Source organism: Myxine glutinosa, chromosome 5 (assembly GCF_964187855.1).
Source record: "Myxine glutinosa chromosome 5, kmMyxGlut1.1, whole genome shotgun sequence".
Classification (NCBI taxonomy): Eukaryota; Metazoa; Chordata; class Myxini; order Myxiniformes; family Myxinidae; genus Myxine; species Myxine glutinosa.
In genome coordinates, this window is record NC_136265.1 from 127,238,650 (window position 1) to 127,255,262 (window position 16,613).

General features: G+C 47.4%; 2 protein-coding genes across 2 annotated transcripts in view; one reads left to right on the forward strand and one right to left on the reverse strand.

Moving 5' to 3' along the window:
• LOC137427127 (solute carrier family 12 member 5-like) overlaps nucleotides 1–8,041 on the forward strand; it is a 369,173-nt gene extending 361,132 nt beyond the window's left edge. Inside the window, exons 23-25 of the mRNA XM_068116316.2 lie at nucleotides 1–66; nucleotides 4,978–5,111; nucleotides 5,576–8,041. The exon at nucleotides 1–66 is cut by the window's left edge and continues 119 nt beyond it. Of these exons, the coding sequence (XP_067972417.2) occupies nucleotides 1–66; nucleotides 4,978–5,111; nucleotides 5,576–5,667 (292 nt within the window). The 3' untranslated portion in view covers nucleotides 5,668–8,041. The remainder of the gene's footprint in view (nucleotides 67–4,977; nucleotides 5,112–5,575) is intronic.
• Nucleotides 8,042–8,215: 174 nt separating this feature from the next.
• EMC4 (ER membrane protein complex subunit 4) lies at nucleotides 8,216–15,435 on the reverse strand. Its single transcript, XM_068116303.2, has 5 exons — nucleotides 15,326–15,435; nucleotides 11,611–11,716; nucleotides 11,210–11,363; nucleotides 8,953–9,113; nucleotides 8,216–8,859 (listed from the first exon to the last, which is right to left on the reverse strand). Exons 1-5 carry the CDS (start codon nucleotides 15,388–15,390, stop codon nucleotides 8,794–8,796), a joined length of 552 nt encoding a protein of 183 aa, XP_067972404.1. The 5' UTR covers nucleotides 15,391–15,435; the 3' UTR covers nucleotides 8,216–8,793.
• Between the last annotated feature and the right edge of the window lie 1,178 nt (nucleotides 15,436–16,613).

A 16,613-nucleotide genomic window follows, 5' to 3' on the forward strand; every position in this document is an offset into this window, starting at 1 on the left:
AAGCTCCGCTCGATCTCCTGGCAGACACACCCCCGAGGGTCTCAAACAGATCTTTGACCTAAAGCCGTAAGCCACAAGTTGCACCGCACTTGAATCGAGCATTTCAAGAGTCAGCATTTAATTCTGACTCGACAACTGGGGCTTGTTTGGCAGCCTGTGTGTGTTGGCAGGCCATTTCGGCAGCGAACAAAACTTACCCGCCAATTGTGCTTAATAAGAAATTGTGCAGACGTACGTGTAAATGTGAAAAGTTCCTACAACTTTCAACTCCTTGGGAATGTGGACTGCCTTTCCCCAAAGGCCTCTTTGCCACATGCCGAGCCGTTGCCATTGGCTTGGAGCCCGGCATAAACCCATCTACTCCGTCGTCCATGATTGCATTTCCAGTTATTGATTTTAGCCACCTAATGGTTCAGTAGGCCGACAGGGTGGCCTAGACACATGCACACTCACCTCCAACCTGTCTAGCCTGAGTTTTAATCCTGACCCTGCTATAAACTGTCATCCCCCGTGGTTCACAGACAGGACAATACATCAATGTTTGTGATGTCCCTTGGTTGGACGTTACACTGGTTTCACATCTGCCGTTATTAGTTGGTGGACGTTAAAAATCAAACGGTGTTCATCGCAAAGAGTAGGTGAGCTATCAATGGCACCCTCAACAAATTCCAAATTCCTATCCTAACTACTGCTGGGAGAGGGATGGCAAACCGACCAGCATGACCCAGGCCGAGAAATTGCTTTGGCAGAACCAACGCTCTCAAACGCAGAGTATGTTATGTATGGCACATCGGATCAGGCTGGCATAAAAATATTTAATAATGTCCCCCCCCCCCACCTCCAACCCAAAACCCTCAACTTTCCCCTTCCGAAGCCGTCTCATCTTCTCTCACCTAACTGATCATAAAAGCAAACTGTCATTCCCAGGTCGAAACAGCGGAATATGTAACGGATTGTAACGCTTTCTGCTCCCCTATCATATCACCGACTCCACAGAAACTCATCACAGTCACCGTTCAACTCACAATTTCAAGATAAAATAGTCATAAATAACAGCAAGAACCTTGTAAACTCTGCAATAAAAACTGTGCTTGAGAGAAATGGTTCTGAAGAGTAAATTTTGAAGTTCCGAAGGGTATATTCTAAAGAACTCTGAAGGGTCCATTCAAAAGGGTTTCTAAATTGGTGGCTGAAGGATAGAAATTGTGGGCGGAAAGTCAGGTGAACTGTCCAACCAATGAGTGGAGCTCGCACACCTGGTCGGACGGACAGATCCTTTTCTAGTGCAGATTTTAATGCGAATCACAACAACCACAAGTTTGTGTGGCAAGGGTGCCCGGAGGACGTGAATGGTGTTGGTGCCCTATTTTCTGAGGAGTTTGTAGACAGTGTGGTGAGTGTGACTCGAGTGAGTGAAAGGTTGATGATGGTGAAAATGATGATTGGAAAGCTCTTCGTGAACATCATCTCGGGATATGCTCCGCAGGTTGGTCGGAGCGATGGAGAAGGACAAGTTCTGGTGTGCTCAGAGAAGCTGATGGAAAACGTGAAAGATGAGGAAGTTGTTGTGGTAGGAGGAGACCTAAATGGACATGTGGGAAGGAGTATGGACGGTTTTGACGGAGTTCATGGGGGGTTACGGATATGGTGTGAGAAATGGAGAAGGTGAAAGGATTTTGGAGTTTGCTGATGGAGCTGATTTGTAATACTCAGTTCCAGAAAGAGGATAATAAGCTTGTTACATACACGTCAGGTGGGTCGACGACAACCGTTGACGACCTGCTGGTGCATAGGCGAGATAGAGGGCACCTCCGGGACACAAAGGTGATCCCGGGGGAGGAGGCTGTTTCACAGCACCACTTGGTTGTCTGCGACATAAGGGTGAAAGGTGCGAGGAGAGCTCGGCGGGTGAAGTACCAACCGAGAATGAAGGTGTGGAGGTTGAAAGAGGTGACAGTGAGGGAGGCATTTAAAGAGAGGCTGAGTAGGGTAGAGGATGATGTGGTTGAGCTTGAAAGTGGTTGGATGTCAATGAAAGATAGTCTGTTGGGAGCCGTTGGTGAGGTATGTGGATGGACAAAAGGACCACCGAGGCACTCGGAAACATGGTGGTGGGATGATGAAGTTGGAAAGAAGATTGACGAGAAGAGGAAGACGTTCAAGGAGTGGCAGAAGGCGAAGGGTACGGGAGCAGAAAAGGCAGAGCATGAAAGTTATAAGGCAGCCAAGAAGGCTGCAAACAAAGAGGTAGCAAAGGCACAGGAGGCATGAAGGAAAATGTTCGGAGAACGCTTGGATTTGGAAGAGGGTCAGAGAGCGGTATTCAGGAGTGCAAAGCAGATAGCGAAAGAGAGGTGTGATGTGATGGGGGTGAGTTGCTTGAAGGATGAAGTGGGGCAAATCGTTGTGGACCCAAATGGAATTAAAGGAAGATGGAAGAGATATATGGAAATACTGTTGAATGCAGAGAATGAATGGGATGGCAACATAGAGAGTAACCCAGTTTTAGGACCGGCAGAGAAGATAACCGAGAAGGAAGTTGAGGAAGCGATAAAAGCAATGAAGAGTAGAAAAGCGGGAGGGCTGACGGGAGTTGTGGGAGATATGTTGAAGGCAGCGGGAAATTGGGGTGTGAAGAGAATGACAGAGATCTGCAATCTGGTGGTGAAAGAAGGCCGCATTCCAGTGGATTGGGAACTGAGTACCCTCGTCCCTCTATACAAGGGGAAAGGTGACCCTCTGGACTGTGGCTGATATCGAGCGATAAAGTTATTGGAACATGGAATGAAGGTATTGGAAAGGGTGTTGGAGAGGAGAATGAGGAATAAAGTGAAGATTGACGAAATGCAGTTTGGATTTATGCCAGGAAGAGGAACGACAGACACGCTTTTTATTGTGAGGCAGTTGCAGGAGAAGTATATGGAGAAGAGGAAGAAGTTGTTTCTTGGGTTTGTTGATCTGGAGAAAGCATTCGATAGGGTTCCACGTGAAGTAGTGACATGGGCATTGAGGAAGTTAGGAGTGGAGGAATGGTTGATCAGAGTAGTGATGGCAATGTACAAAAGAGCGCGCACAGCTGTAAGGACGAAGGACGGGAACAGTGGTGAGTTTGAGGTGAAGGTGGGAGTGCATCAGGGGTCGGTACTAAGTCCACTACTATTTGTAGCTGTTATGAAGGTGCTGGCTCAGAATGTAAAGGAGGGCTTACTGTGGGAGTTGTTGTATGCAGATGATCTGGTGTTGATTGCAGAAAGTATGGATGGACTGAAGGAGAGGATGAACAAGTGGAAGGAATGTATGGAGACAAAAGGTCTGAAGGTGAATATCGGAAAAACGAAGGTGATGGCAAGTGGTAAAGCATGTGGTGAGGTGGAAAGAACTGGGAAGTGGCCGTGTGCTGTGTGCAGGAAGGGTGTCGGAGTGAATTCCATTCAATGTACAATGTGCGCTGAGTGGGTTCATCAAAAATGTAGTGGTTTGAGAGGGTCATTAACCAGTGTGGCAGCTACATTCAAGTGTAAGGTGTGCACAGAGGGAGCTGCAGATGGAGGAAATGTTGAGTTGGATCTTGGAGATGGCGTGAAGCTGGAAGGTGTGAAAACATTTTGTTACCTAGGAGACATGCTGAATGGAGAAGGTGGATCAGACTCGGCAACGGTTGCTCGAGTGAGATGTGCATGGAAGAAGTTTCGGGAACTGAGTGGCGTGCTGACGAGGAGGGGAGTGTCGTTGAAGCTGAAGGGAAAGGTGTATGCTGCATGTGTGAGAAGTGTTATGATTTATGGGAGTGAGACATGGGTCATGAACGTAGAGCAGCAACGAAGGCTGGAAAGGGTGGAAATGCGAATGGTTCGGTGGATGTGTGGATTATCGTTGAGAGAGAGGAAGACAAATGATGAATTGCGAAAGATGATGGGAATAGAGCCTGTGATGGATGCTGTGAAGAGAAACAGGTTGAGATGGTTTGGTCATGTGTTGAGGAAGGATGAAAGTGACTGGTTGAGAAGAGTGGTGGAAATGAATGTAGAAGGAAGTAGAGGACGGGGAAGCCCGAGAAAGACTTGGCTAAAGATGGTCGAAGAAGAAATGCGGGCAAGGGGGTTAACAAGGGGAGATGCAGAAAATAGGGCAAAATGGAGAACATTGTCATGGGGACCGCAAGGCTAACCCCCGCTCTTGCAGGGAAAATGGCCTTAAAATGCCTGTTGTTGTTGTTGTATTTTAATGCCAATCACAAGTTACCATGTGGGCATTAAGAGTGAACCACACGGTGTTGGTTGGTATCGGATATCGATCCGGACAGGTTGGGGATGGGCAGATGACCCCCTCCTCGAAGATCATTTGTGAGTCAGCTGGGTTCTTCATGAGGTAGCCATTCTGGTTAGATCAACTCAGGTTGGAGCTTAGATTCCAATCTCCATTTGAAGCCACAATGTCATTCAGATCTCAGCTATTAGGCCCTTGTATCCATGCTGCAGACTTGTTGTAATCCTATGTATTATGACAAGCATGGTGTTTTGGTGTTGAGGGACGCCATACCATGTTAATGTGGTGTTTCTCGATTTGGCAATTGACAAGTCGTGGGTGAAACTAACCTTCCTCTCCCTTCATGTTTCTGAACCTCTTACTCCTCCCCCCCCCAACACCCTGTACTGCCAGCGAGTGGGAACGTTTGTAAGTGTTTACGCCACGATGTCCGCGTCCAAATTGCATCATAACAATTCCTGTATCTGAGCCAGTGAGCCAGTGTTGCATGCCTGCTTCCCATTCCCAGTAGCACTGCTGTGATTCCTTCATTCCTTTTTTGCACCTGCACATCAATGTGTGCAGTGCAGTTTTGCATCTTGTACAATAGTGTACCCATGAGATACTGCTAATAACCGTAACTCGATGCGTGTTAAGGCTTCAAAGCTCGGTTGCCTCGTGATGATGGAACTGGAATCGGCCCTCGTTCTAACGCTCGCCCCGTTCTCGCAGGGATAAGTCAAACGTGCGTCGGATGGACACGGCCGTCAGACTCAACGAGGTGATCCTTGGCAAGTCCCAGAACGCGAAGCTGGTGCTGCTGAACATGCCTGGAGCACCGAGCACAGAGAAGGGCGAGCAGAACTGTATCCACCAACCACTGTGCAGGGAACTATTCCCAGAGCTATTGCGGGGGATGTAGGTCAAGGTTCTGATTGATGTGCAGGGGCGACCCTAACCCTAACAACCCTAACCCTAACAACCCGAACCCTAACCCTAACAACCCACCAACCACTGTGCAGGGAACTATTCCCAGACCTATTGCGGGGGATGTAGGTTAAGGTTCGGATTGATGTGCGGGGATGACGACTTGTGCTCTAAAGTTGAAACCTGAGTCGTGATTAACAATTTAATTTGTGGTTTGAATAATGCAAGTAGCCTTGATCAGGATTGGCTTTACATTTGGGTTCAAAAATTGTTTAAACAAGGCAGAAAATTAATTAATTCTGCGTACGATTCTCCAATCCAGTGATAGCACCCGGAGGATTGTAAAGGTAATCGCCGATGCTGCAACAGAATGGTCCTCGTTACCCTTTGACCCTCCAAACAGACATGGAGTTTCTTGAAGTACTGACCGAAGGATTGGAGCGGGTCCTCCTCGTAAGGGGCAGTGGACGGGAAGTCATCACCATCTACTCCTGATTCTCGAGCCCGTCCGGTGCCACAGCAATAGCCATTCATTGGAACCCCAACTTCTCTTCCAGTTCCCATTGATGAACTCATCCGCTGCGGCCTGCGTTGTCCATTCAAACTTCACTTTGCAGATTAGGTGGCCTATTATATAAATATATAGATATATAGAAGACACACACACACACACTCACACAATTGACGTGATTCCTTATTTATATACTTATTTTATTTATGAAACGTCATGACGGCGACGCGCAGCTGATTGTAAAGTACAATTGCCGTGGCGTGCATGGTGTGAGGAACACCCAGTTGCCATTCTTCACCACAAAGATGGCTATTCCCAAGCACTAGCTCCAATATTTTTGTGCTTGCGTTGCTCGAATAATTCTGGGAGATCCTTGTCCATGGAGAACCCTCTGCAGCGGTGGAAAGCCGATGAACCCGATGAGGGAAAGGTCACGCTATAATGTGTTGTATTTGCTATGTACAGTGGCAACTGATTGGTCCTCTTCCACAAAGTGATGGTTTATTGTTTTTCCTCAATCGAAAGCCAACGATCAGGGCTCGCAGCTCCTGGTTTTCAATCGGATGGAGCCATCTGGTGTGTTCGGGGTGGAGTCTGTCGTGGAAATGGATGCATCCTCTTCGTTTGGCACGCTGATTTGGGCTCATGTCGAAAGCTCTGCTTCATCGTTGCATCCACCGTTTGTGCCAAAGGCCGAGTTACCAGACGTGGGTTCTTATGACTGTACGAGCCATTAAGGCTTGAAGTTGGATCCACACACATGATGTGCAATAGTCATTGATGCAAGATTGTCATGGAACGGTTGAAGCTGTTGCTCTACTTGGCTGAGACTTGCAGGGCCGCTGCCAAACCAGTTGGTGCTGAACTCCCGACAGACAGTGCAGTTCCGAATGTATCCCGCGCAGTTCAGGGTTTTGCTGGCACAGCGTGAAGCAGAGTGCCGACTCGCCGCGAAAAGCTCCATTCCCTGCTGGTGGAAGGTGGAAAACCAAGGGAAAGGCATCGCTTGTACATAAGCGCAAGGGTTTCGCCACGTCGGGCGGACTTTGCGAACGCTGCATGCTCCGTACTCTCCATAACACCACCGGAGTTGCTTGTAATTCGACGTCGGTCGTCGATCACACGTCCGCCGGTTGTACTCGCCACATGTGCACTACCAACGCTTCTCTCTCGTGTGATGCCATCCACTCGGTGTGTACGACAGGCAGCAGAATTTACACCAAGTTATGATTTTTTTAATCGTAAGAATTTTCCTTTTGTAGGCGAACAGTTGTTTTTTCGTGTTGATATTTATTGGTTTTTTTACAATGCAGCGGTCATGGTCTCGCAAGGCCGCACATTATAACCCGGAACTGCATCACGGCTTGTGCGAGTGTCTTCCAGTGTATCCCAAGGCTTTGTGCGGCATGCAAGAGGTTCACAGTATACAGCTCTCCACCCAACCGTGATCACTTTTATAATGTCGCAATCAACCTGTCTCGAACTGAGAAATCGTGTCGTATCTTTCCCTGTAACGTAAATGGAGGGAATTTGTCGCGGAAAGAGCTATTGCGATGCGTTTTTAACCGAGCACGGGCTCCTCCAGTCCACGTGCACGTCGTGTGATTCTCGCGCCATCCTTTGCACAACAAACAAATCGCACTTCACAGAATAATAACTGAAGAAACGAATAATCCCAGCGGCCGTTCATGGTTCAGTGTGCCAGCTTTTTTTTTGTAATGACTCGTCAGTGGGAGACTCGGATACCCGGAAACGGATCTCCCTTTACGGGACAGAAACGCAAAGTTCCACGATAGAGATAAAAACTCAATCATCATCAACACCCAATCCTTCATTAAAACAACATTTCACTTCACAAATGTCAAATCATGCATTTGCTATGCAAGTCCAAGTTTCACTGTATTTAAGGTTCACCCCTATACCTCCCACAAACCACCCTCGCCCCCCCCCCCACCACGTCTCACCTTTCAACCCCCCAATCTCCCACTCCTCTCCTCTCACCTTTCAACCCCCCACCCACACTCCTCCTCTCACCTTTCAACCCCCCACCCACACTCCTCCTCCTCTCCTCTCACCTTTCAACCCCCCACCCACACTCCTCCTCTCCTCTCACCTTTCAACCCCCGACCCACACTCCTCCTCTCACCTTTCAACCCCCCACCCACACTCCTCCTCTCACCTTTCAACCCCCCACCCACACTCCTCATCTCACCTTTCAACCCCCCACCCACACTCCTCCTCTCACCTTTCAAACCCCCACCCACACTCCTCCTCTCCTCTCACCTTTCAACCCCCCACCCACACTCCTCCTCCTCTCACCTTTCAACCCCCCACCCACACTCCTCCTCTCACCTTTCAACCCCCCCCACCCACACTCCTCCTCCTCCTCCTCTCACCTTTCAACCCCCCACCCACACTCCTCCTCCTCCTCCTCCTCCTCTTCTCTCACCTTTCAACCCCCCCCACCCCCTCCGCACCCCACTCCTAAGTACAGTTTACCTGGGAAGTAAAATAAGTTGTTGACTTTTATCATTTGGGAAGAAGTTTCACTTTTATTCCCCAGCAATCACAAACGTTTGTAACATAATCGTGTAAATCCCCCTGGAATATCCAAAAGCTTCAACGAGCTTCAGGCAACACCAAATGCATTCCTGGGAATGGCATTTGCCTCTTCCCAGGACACAGGAGTTAAAGCTCTGTCCTTCACCCCTCCCCCCCCCACTCCACCCCTCCCTCCCCCATTCCACCCCCCCCCCCCCACACTCCACTTCCTGTAACTAACTGCTCCACCCACGGGTTGAACTGAAACCCCATTTACATTAAAGGACTATGCGCTCTTCCCATTCCAAAACGTGCTGTTTGACCCCACATTGCTTTGTGAAGGAATCCAGGTATGCAGAGAATTCATTGTGTTCCTGTACAAGATGCATTTTGTAAAACATCAATAAAAAGGTTTCTTGTCTATGGCACTGTTTGTCACGTGACTGGGAGCACGCTCTTCGGTGCATGTGAAGGACGTTCTGAACTGCGAGGGACAACGGCAGCCGGGATCATGGAGCGGCAGATGTTCGACACCGAGGGCAGACGTGCGCAGCCTACCCGCTTGAGCGTTAATGTGATAGAGACTTGAAATCCTGAGGGAAGAGGCCCAATCCTCCGCCGGAAAACTCCACACTCTGCATAGCAGCGACAGGATAAAAACGCATTTAAACAGATATCGATAGAGAGTGAAAAGGAGTATGAACACGAGCACGTGACGCGGTGCTCACCTGCGGTGGCTCGATGAAGGCCAGCCAGTCAGACTCGTGAGTGGGCAAAAGCCCCATGGACTGGCACTTGTACAGTGCAAGTGCGAGGCCCAACAAGTTACCTATAAGGTAAACTGCACCCTGAAGCCATTGTTGTCCAGAACCATCAAGCAGGCGCAAAGCTGGGAACGAATAACAATGGCGGGAGAGAGAGAGAGAGAGAGAGGACACATTTGTTCCTGAGATGATGAGTTACAGTACACGTTTCATTGGAGGGAAGATGCATCGAAAGTGGTAATGTGAAGACACTCCGGATCGTTTGAGGATTAGGAGAGGATTAAAAAGTATTTGCAATTCCGCTGAAGTTTTGATGAACTTTGTCTCCATTAGCGGGTTTTTGGTGCTCAGTGTCCCAAGTGTGTCTGTGCTGGCCCTAAAATAGCGGTGTCTGTGTAATTCACGTTTTAATGATATCTGTACGTGGGACAATACTCAAAACTGAAGGCATCACCAACTCGTGCAGCTACACAGAAGGCAAAGTCCGGATCCGACATGTCGACCACCGAGCGGTCTTCATCCGGGACTGTGCAGGCACCCTGCCCACCCGTGTTGAGCATCGTCCTCGGGGTACCGATCAAGGTGGCATAACGTGAGTGATAGGCATATGGGAAGACCTCGTGTTTTCATCCACCTTAAAAAATGATGTTGGGTCGGCATCTTGTTCGACACGTGTGATTTTTTCCCCCTACTCCTCACGAGGGGATTCGACAATGGGCACACGGCAGAGTCCCGGATGAAGACCGGTTGGCAAAGCATTGCACCTTAGCCTTGCCCGACATAAATCTTTTGTGCCATTTAATAAATCGTTCAAAGCCGACGACCCAATCAATTTCAAGTGGTAATGACAACGTCGGTCAAGTCGTTATTTATGCAGTTTGGAGTTTGTTGCACGGATTCAACAAAGTAACAAGGAGACGTCATGCGGAGCACGATACTTGCAAAATCCGCTCCCACCCCCAAGGAAAAAAAATTCCATCGATACAGCAAATTGTCCATTTCATCAAGATTAAAATTGACAAACTTGATCAAAGCTCGGGTCAACAGGAAGAAAAGTGACGATTTTTCAGATGAAAAATGATGATTTTGGAAGGTTGACCTTGAGTTGACCTTTGGACCTCAAAAATATTTAGTTTCCCTATTTGGTGACTCAATGTGCAAATGCTGTTCAATTTTCAAGTCAATCGGATGAAAATTGAGGATTATAAAAACTTGGCCTATGTTGACCTCAAAAATAGTTGGTGGTTGAATTCAGTGACCATATATGTAAATCCTCTTAGAATTTCAAGTCCATCAAATGAAATTTGTGATTTTAGAAATTCGGCCTATGTTAACCTTTTGGCCTATGTTCACCTAAAATATAATTGGTGGTTGAATTCAGTGACCAGATATGTAAATCCTCTTAGAATTTCAAGTCAATCAAATGAAAATTGGTGATTTTAGAAATTTGGCCTATGTTCACCTAAAATATAATTTGTAGTTGAATTCAGTGACCAGATATTTCAAGTCAATCGGATGAAAATTGAGGATTTCAGAAATTTGGCCTGTGTTGACCTTTTGGCCTATGTTGACTTCAAATATACTTGGTGGTTGACTTCAGTGACCAGATATACAAGTCCTCTTCAAATTTCAAGTCAATCGGATAAAAATTAAGGATTTTAGAAATTTGGCCTATGTTGACCTTTTGGCCTATGTTGACCTCAAATATACTTGGTGGTTGAATTCAGTGACCAGATATGCAAGTCCTCTTCAAATTTCAAGTCAATCGGATGAAAATTGAGGATTTTAGAAATTTGGCAAAGTTGGTGACCTTTGGCCTATGTTGACCTTTTGACCCCCAAAACAATAGATTTCTCAATTGGGACGACCTATACAACTTGGTTAAGTTTCGTGACGATCGGTTTCGAATTGTGACCTGCAGGCCCGTGACAGACAGAACCACAAACGCAACCGACCAATATACTTGTAAAATCTTCGATTTTGCAAGTAACAAGACAGAGCATTTTGCTTAAGTTATATAGATAAAGCATCAATAAAGTAGACACACACACACACACACACACACACACACACACACACACACACACACACACACACACACACACACACACACACACACACACACACACACACACACACACACACACACACACACAACCATCCTAGTGGCAGGCGAGGTGAAAAAAAAGAAGAAGAAAGCCGGAGTTTAGCAGCCACTTACTTGAGGACATGGCCATTAAAGCTTGAATCGGCCTCCAAGCCATCATCGCAACCATCATGATGGGAAATATGGAGATGGTATTCCCGGCCATGTACATGATAAACAAGTTCATGGGGATTTGCTTCAGGGGCCCCAGCGCTATGTCCCAGCAACGCTGCACACGGCACGGACAAACAGTTGGAAACGCAATCGGATACGTTCGGAAACCGAGTCGTGGCTGCATGACCTCTTAGAGGTCACCGCAAGTCACCGTGAGGAAGTGATGAAATTCAGGCATCGATGGAAGTGCTCACAAGTTTAACGTTCTCGTCAACAATGAACGCGCACACAAACCGGCACTCACTTTAGCCGACTGAACACGTCGAGTGTCTATTCGAGGTAGGTGCGTGTGGAGCCTTTACCTTCTCCACAAGCGAGTGATCTGCATCCTGCACACTGATGTCTGGAAGAGGCCGCTCCGAGTACCCGGCCGGTGCGGCCAGCTCGAGCTGTCGTTCTCCACGAGGTCTGCCCGGAAGTGGGGGAAACAACAAGTGTATTAGGGAAGGTCAGTCAGACCGACGAGTAAGACTTCCACATGATGTGTGTGAACCAACTTCAGTAAAGTGACTTATATTGCGATTCCATTCAAACATCAGCGTCTACACCTTAAACCTGGTTATTTGACGAGAGCAGGATCCATTGGCATTAGTTTTGGACGCAAGGAGCATTCCGTTTTTATAAAACTCCGACCCACTTTCCTCCGGTCGTGGTACCTGTGCCTTGGTGGATACGGCCTTGAGCCAGGTAGTGACTGCATAATACGTGTCGAGCCAAACAGTCTTGAGTGGGTCGTAGTTTCTCAGGGTCACTGATTCGATGGAAAAGGATGAAGGTTTTATGAAATTTTGAAATCACGAAATCGTATTCATTACGAGCCACGTGAACGTGCTCATACAGTGCATTCAGAAAGTATTCAGACTTGGCCAGACGGAAGCCAAACAGTTCAATCGTGGTTTCATCAGACCACAGAATCTTGTTTCTCACAGTCTTGAGAGTCCTTTAGGTGCTCTATTGCAAACTCCAAGCGGGCTTTCATGTGTCTTTCACTGAGGAGAGGCTTCCGTCTGGCCACTCTGCCATAAAGCCCAGATCGGTGGAGTGTTGCAGTGATGGTTGTCCTTCTGGAAGTTTCTTCCATCTCCACACAGGATCTCTGGAGCTCAGCCAGAGTGACCATCGGGTACTTGGTCACCTCTCACCAAGGCCCTTCTCCCCCGATTGCTCAGTTTGGACGGGCGGCCAGCTCTACGAAGAGTCCTGGTTGTTCCAAACTTCTTCCATTTAAGAATTATGGAGGCCACTGTGCTCTTGGGAATCTTCAATGCAGCAGAGATTTTTTTGTAGGCTTCCCCAGATCTGTGCCTCGACACAATCCGGTCTCTGAGCTCTGCAGGCAGTTCCTTCGACCTCATGGCTTGGTTTTTGCTCTGATATGCATTGTCGGCTGTGAGACCTTATATAGACAGGTGTGTGCCTTTCCAAATCAAGTCCAATCAATTGACTTTACCACAGGTGAACTCCAATCAAGGTGTAGAAACATCTCAAAGATGATCAAGAGAAATGGGAGGCACCTGAGCTAAATTTCAAGTGTCATAGCAATGGGTCTGAATACTTTTGTCAATGTGCTATTTCAGTTTTTCTTTTTAATAAATTTTCAAAACTTTCTAAAATCCTGTTTTCTCTTTGTCATTATGGGGTATTGAGTGTAGATTGATGAGGGAAAAAATGAATTTAAACGATTTCACCATAAGGCTGCAACATAACAAAATGTGAAAAAAGTGAAGGGGTCTGAATACTTTCTGAATTTTTTTTGTTTTTTTTGTTTAACGCATTAAACTAACTAACTAAAACATAAAACTAAAAAAGAGCTAACGCATTAAACACAAAAAAAGACAAACAGACACATAAAACATAAAATGAAGGGAGCGGGAGGCAAGAGGGGCAGAGAGGCGTTTCCCCTCAAGGCTAAAACTGTGGGCAGTGATGATCCGGGGACCATACCGCTCCATCCCGCCATGTCACATGACCTATGACGTCATAATTAGGATATGCCTCCTATCGAGTGCCATACTAGAAGTGGTCAAAGTTTAAACTCAATCGATCGATAAATGAAGGCAGGGATGCATTTTAAAGGATTGCATTAAATCCAATATGGCCGCCATGTCACGTGACCTATGACGTCATAGTTATGATATGCATCCAATAAAGTGACCTACTAAATGCACTGTACATCAGTTATTTGAAACCTTCAGAGAATGACATGGGGCATTTCTCGTCCCCAAAGGTCCCCTCTCGGGAAAGAAATAGGTTTAAGGTAAAAAATATTGATGTGTGGATAAACCACCTTTAGAGGCCATTTTTCCCCGCAAGCGGGGGTTGGCCTTTTTCGGGAACTGTGGTTGTTGTTGTTTTTCGGTCCCCTTTTTGAAGCAATGTTTTATGGCCGGATGCCCTTCCTGACGCCAACCCTTTTTGCCGCCTTTAACGACAAGCAGGGAATTACCAGTGAACTGGTACTCAATTTGCCGACCTCGGAAGGATGACAGGCTGAGTCAACCCCCCTGGCGTTAATTCAGCGATCGACCGGGATTCGAACCCAGGATCCTAGGATCCTAAGCCGGCACCCTAGCCGCTAGCCCAACACCAGGGATTGATGTGTGGATAGAATTTATTAAATGGGTCCCAGGTTCCCACACTCAAACATCGGACCCTCACTCAACCTGAGAGATTTATAAGCTCTCAGGTTATACGGAAGTGGTGTGCAGGTTTTTACCTTCCTCGGTGTTCTTATTGAACTTGAACTTGAACCTGGAACAATCCTAAACCATTAAAGGTGAACAAAAATTTAAGATTGGTGTGTTCAAGAATGAATCCTCACCTCTTCCTCTCAAGCAATCATCCACTCCTCTACTTTCTCCTACCCCCTTCCTACACTCCTTTTGTGCTTCCCCTTCAATACCCCTCCTTTCCTCTTCACCTCTTCACTCACCATCTTTCCTCACTTCTCATCACCACTTCACCCTCCCCTCACTTCTAACCCCTCCTCCTTACCACCTGCCATTTATCACCACTCTTCTTCACCCTCCTCCACACATCACCCCTTTGTGCATCTCAACCCCTCCACATCACTCTTCCTCATCACCTCTTCCACTTGTTCCTCCTCACCCCTCTCCCACCTCATCTTCACCCTTCTTACACCTCATCACCCTTCATACATCCCCCCTCTCCCCCCAATAATCAATCCTTTTGCACCTCTCCCCTCCCCCCCATAATCCCCCATAACCCTCTTCCACCTCCTCCCCTCTTCCACCTCCTCTCCTCTTCCCCCCCCATAACCCTCTTCCACCTCCTCCCCTCATAACCATCTTCCACCTCTTACCCCCATAACCCTCTTCCACCTCTTACCCCCATAACCCTCTTCCAACTCCTCTCCCCCCTCCTACCCCCCATAATCCTCTCCTCTTCACCCCCATAACCCTCTTCCACCTCCTCCCCTCTCTCCCCCCATAACCATCTTCCACCTCCTCCCCTCTTACCCCCATAACCCTCTTACAACTCCTCTCCCCCCCCCCCCAACCCCCCATATTCCTCTCCTCTTCACCCCCATAACCCTCTTCCACCTCCTCCCCCCATAACCATCTTCCACCTCTTACCCCCATAACACTCTTCCACCTCCTCTCCCTCCCTCCTCCCTCCTTCTCCCTCCCTCCTTCTCCCTCCCTCCTCCCTCCCTCCCTCCCCCCACCTCCTCCCTCCCCAATGACCCCCTACCACTTCTTCCACCCTCCCCACCGTGTATCAGAAAATCCACATTGTAATATTTCTGTGACTAAAAGGAAACTTGAACCGGACAAGTCATTGCAGTTTATGGGATTGAAATTTCCAGTCAGTATCACAAAGCAAATGCTCAGAAGGCATCGAAACACCGCAAAACGAAGCCTATACTATACGGCTATACCTGCATACAGGACGAACAGCTTAGCATTAAACGTCCCCTCCAATGGGAAGTTTAGAAATTCAGAATATTGTCTCATAAAAGAGGTGAGGTAATAAATGAGGTAAACCACCACCTACCTGGAAGCGAAATCCACTGCCCACTTGTGTCTCCGGACTAAACGAGTGACAGACACGGCCGCCATGGCGTAAATGAATAGAATACACTATTTCCTTTTTTTAAATGCAAGTAAGTCTTCCAATATGTAAATATAAATATAAACCTAAAATAAATTGCACTGATTCATGATGGGAATGATATGAGAGTGACAGAGGCAGCGCTAATACGAGGCGTGATACTGACCCGTACGATGCTGCCATGGATTGCATGTAGCGAGCAATTGGTGAAGCATTTGTTCAAAGGTTTAGCTTTAGTTACATAACAAACTTGTTGCTTGATTAGTTTTATCATATGAAAAGGTTTAGCGCGCATGCTCGCATATGGAAACATTGCTTTGGACAGAGAATCTGTCAGTGTCACTTCACAGTGTAAATGCTGCTTCATTCGGATGAAGATAATATCGCAATGCGATCACACTTTTCACCCGCGTTAGTCTGTCGGCGCCTCTGTGAGCAGGATATCGCAACAAATTATGGATTGATTCGGACAAAACTTGGTGAATGGGTTGGTACGGTGACAAGAACGAGCCGAATCGATTTTGGTTCAGGTCCGAATCCAGATCCGACCTGTCAGTATCAGTGGATACAAAACGTAAACTGTTCAACCTGGTGGAGGTATGCTTTCTATACACATATTACATATACATACATATCTATAACATATACATATACATACATATCGATCCTTTTAACTACAGACCAATCAGCCTGCTCCCAATTATCAGCAAAGTCATGGAATCCATCATTGCTTCGGATATGAAATCTTTCCTCTTCTCCAATGGCTTGATCTCTGATCATCAATTTGGTTTCAGACCAGGTCACTCTACTCTGGACATGCTGCTTCTGCTGTCTCAACAATGGATGGAGGTCCTCAATGCCAAACAGGAAATCAGAGCTGTCTCCCTTGACATATCACGTGCCTTCGATACGGTCTGGCACCCCGCTCTGCTCACCAAACTCTACTCCTATGGTATCCATGGAAATCTCCACTCATGGCTTGCGGACTTCCTCTCTGGTCGTAGTCAACGTGTGGCCCTGAATGGATTTCTCTCATCTCCCCTTCCTGTTCAGGCTGGAGTTCCCCAAGGTAGTGTGCTGGGCCCTGTGCTTTTTCTGGTCTTTATCAATGATCTCTCCGACTCTCTGGAAAATCCTCTCTATCTCTTTGCTGACGACTCCACTCTCTGCCGCTCCATTCCTCTTCCCTCAGATCAGCAGTCTGCAGCCTCCTCACTCTCTGAAGACCTGG

What these genes read in the sequence shown, in the direction of transcription:
- EMC4 (XM_068116303.2), bottom strand. Translation starts at nt 15,390, where the DNA reads ATGGCGGCCGTGTCTGTCACTCGTTTAGTCCGGAGACACAAGTGGGCA. An exon ending in GCAGTGGATTTCGCTTCCAG is followed by an intron (nt 11,717 to 15,325) that starts GTAGGTGGTGGT and finishes ACTTCCGGGCAG; the next exon opens with ACCTCGTGGAGAACGACAGC. An exon ending in ATCACTCGCTTGTGGAGAAG is followed by an intron (nt 11,364 to 11,610) that starts GTAAAGGCTCCA and finishes TGCCGTGTGCAG; the next exon opens with CGTTGCTGGGACATAGCGCT.